This window comes from Penaeus japonicus, unplaced genomic scaffold (genome assembly GCF_977035675.1).
Source record: "Penaeus japonicus unplaced genomic scaffold, GWHDUDI00000001_assembly GWHDUDI00000011, whole genome shotgun sequence".
NCBI lineage: Eukaryota > Metazoa > Arthropoda > Malacostraca > Decapoda > Penaeidae > Penaeus > Penaeus japonicus.
Window position 1 is genome coordinate 21,442,067 of NW_028234413.1, and position 2,210 is coordinate 21,444,276.

Sequence of the window (2,210 nt, forward strand, 5' to 3'; positions counted from 1 at the left end):
AGATCCTTCTTTATCTATCCTAATTAAGATAAATAAAATCAACTTGAAAAAAATAAATGCAAATACATACATTTGTAAAAGATAAAATCCATATTTATGCACGATTCCCTCCCCCATTATCTTTTCGCCTTTCTTTCTTCTATCTGGTCATGCATGTATGAGGTCAGCAACCAGATAAGCGGAACACCAAGAACCACAGAACGAGCCACGGAATGCGGTTGCACAACGGCGCGAGTTGTGAGGGGTGCTCACAAAAGGTTTTTGAAGTCAAAGTCCGGTTGTTCTTGATTTCCTTGTTGATGGACAACGGCACAGGTGATATGTTAATATTTACTTGGTAGCTATGGCTTGAGGGACGTCTTCTGTTAGGCTGGTGTGTCTCAAGGCGGGGGGGGGGGGGGCAGAAGCAGGGGAGCTGACCACTCCCCGCCGTGAGGGAGTGTGTCCCTGAAGGAGTCTGTGTCCGAGTGAGAGTGAGTGATACTCCGAGTGACCTGACGTGGCCTTATGTATGACCAGCTGGGTCGCTATAAATAGATTCCTAATTTTCCTGGATGGATAGTTTCCTCACCTTTACAGCATCCCATGACCTCGTAGCCTTCTTATGTCTCCACGTGGTTTCCACGTGGTCTCTCACACAGGAAGAGTAGAGAAGGGCGGGGGGCGCGAAGGAATGATAGAGAGGAGGAAGAGGAAGGGAGGGAGAGGGTGATAGGGGAAGAAGAAGGATAGGGAGAGGGAGAATGGAAAGGAGAGGGGAATGGAGTGGAGGGTGGGAAAGAGAGGGGTACGGGTAAATAGGTGTTCCATTCACGTAGTCAGGTAACAAAAATAGTCCGATTTTTTTTATCAAACAGTTATTGGTTTATTACAAAATCGCATGTCGTTAGTAGTGTTTAATAGTTCAGTGTTGTTAACGAGTGGTAGTGTAGTAGGTGCTATTAATGTGAATTAGTAGAGTGTCGTCTGCGTGTGATAAGACGCATTGTAAGTATTGCAGGTCGTCCGCTCGTGTCTCTGAGTTTGATAAAATTGTGCGTGCATGTATGTAAATATATATAGTATGTCCACTTCTTCCTTGGTCTGTCGGTGCAAAAACAGAGGTACACACTGTGTTTATATTTTGCAGTGATGGATGATCTAAAGAACAAAACACCATTTTGTCATGAATTATCATTAGGATAAAGTTGGGATCACTTCCTTTCATAGTGATGATATTTTTCAGAACTTTATTTTTTGAACGTAAGTGTATCGTTTGAGTTACCTATGATAGATTAAAATATATCTAAAAAGGTCTACCAGAAACAAGTCTAAGTTCATCACTCTTAGTAACTTTATTATTTGAACGAGGGAATCCACCTGTGTCCTGCTATCCATCGCCTTCTTTGTCTGCATGCAACGCCCTAACCGCCCCCTGGTCGCGCACGGACAAAAAGGGCGGCTTCTGGGCCTCCGTGACCGAGATCATGCTTCGCGCTATTTAGCTGGTTCTCGACCCCAGCTTCCCGCATCCGCCCTGCTGAGAGGACGGCCCGAGATCAGTCCTCGTTAAGCTCAAGTTTGTCTTCGTCGCCACCATCCTCCTGTTGGCGCAAACGTGGCTCACTGCTGTCTTCAAGTCGTCTCATGTTGCAATTATGATGAGAAATTATGTAGTATATTTAAGTTCGTGTTCAACTCTATCGTTAAAGACTAAACATACGAAAGATTTACCTTAATATGAACGAGGAAAATCACATTGAAGGAAACTTTCATCGTATTGGATTATCTGAATCATCTTACATAATGCAAATGCTGTTGCCAAACATTCGCCATTCTAAATCATATGAACATTGCCGATAACGTATACAGATCGAGAGTGTAGCTAGGTAGACAGGTTAGTAGATAGATAAGTTGACAAATAAAGATAAATGAGAGACAGATGGATAGATCAATAAAAGTTTGTGACCATAGTTGAGTTCCAGAAAGTCCCTGATGTGATCACATTTGTTTTTGTTTGGTTGATTTCGCTAATCTGTTTGTTTCTACTTTTGTTTGAAAGTCTTTTGAGTTCAGTTCACCCTCAAGTACTCCGTCTTGTCTCGGCTAACCCTCATGCCTCTTTCCTCCATCGCCTCCCGCCACCACTCCAACCTCTCCTCTGCCTCCTCTCTCGTCTCGTCTTTAACAACCACATCTTCCGCAAGCAACATATCCCAAGGTGCCTCTCC

General features: G+C 43.7%; 1 protein-coding gene across 1 annotated transcript in view; it reads right to left on the reverse strand.

Annotated features, from left to right (window-relative positions):
* Window positions 1-2,051: 2,051 nt before the first annotated feature.
* The window catches only part of LOC122267227 (uncharacterized), an 833-nt gene continuing 674 nt past the window's right edge, over window positions 2,052-2,210 (reverse strand). Inside the window, exon 3 of the mRNA XM_086541423.1 lies at window positions 2,052-2,210. This exon is cut by the window's right edge and continues 63 nt beyond it. Coding sequence (XP_086397549.1) covers window positions 2,052-2,210 — 159 coding nt within the window.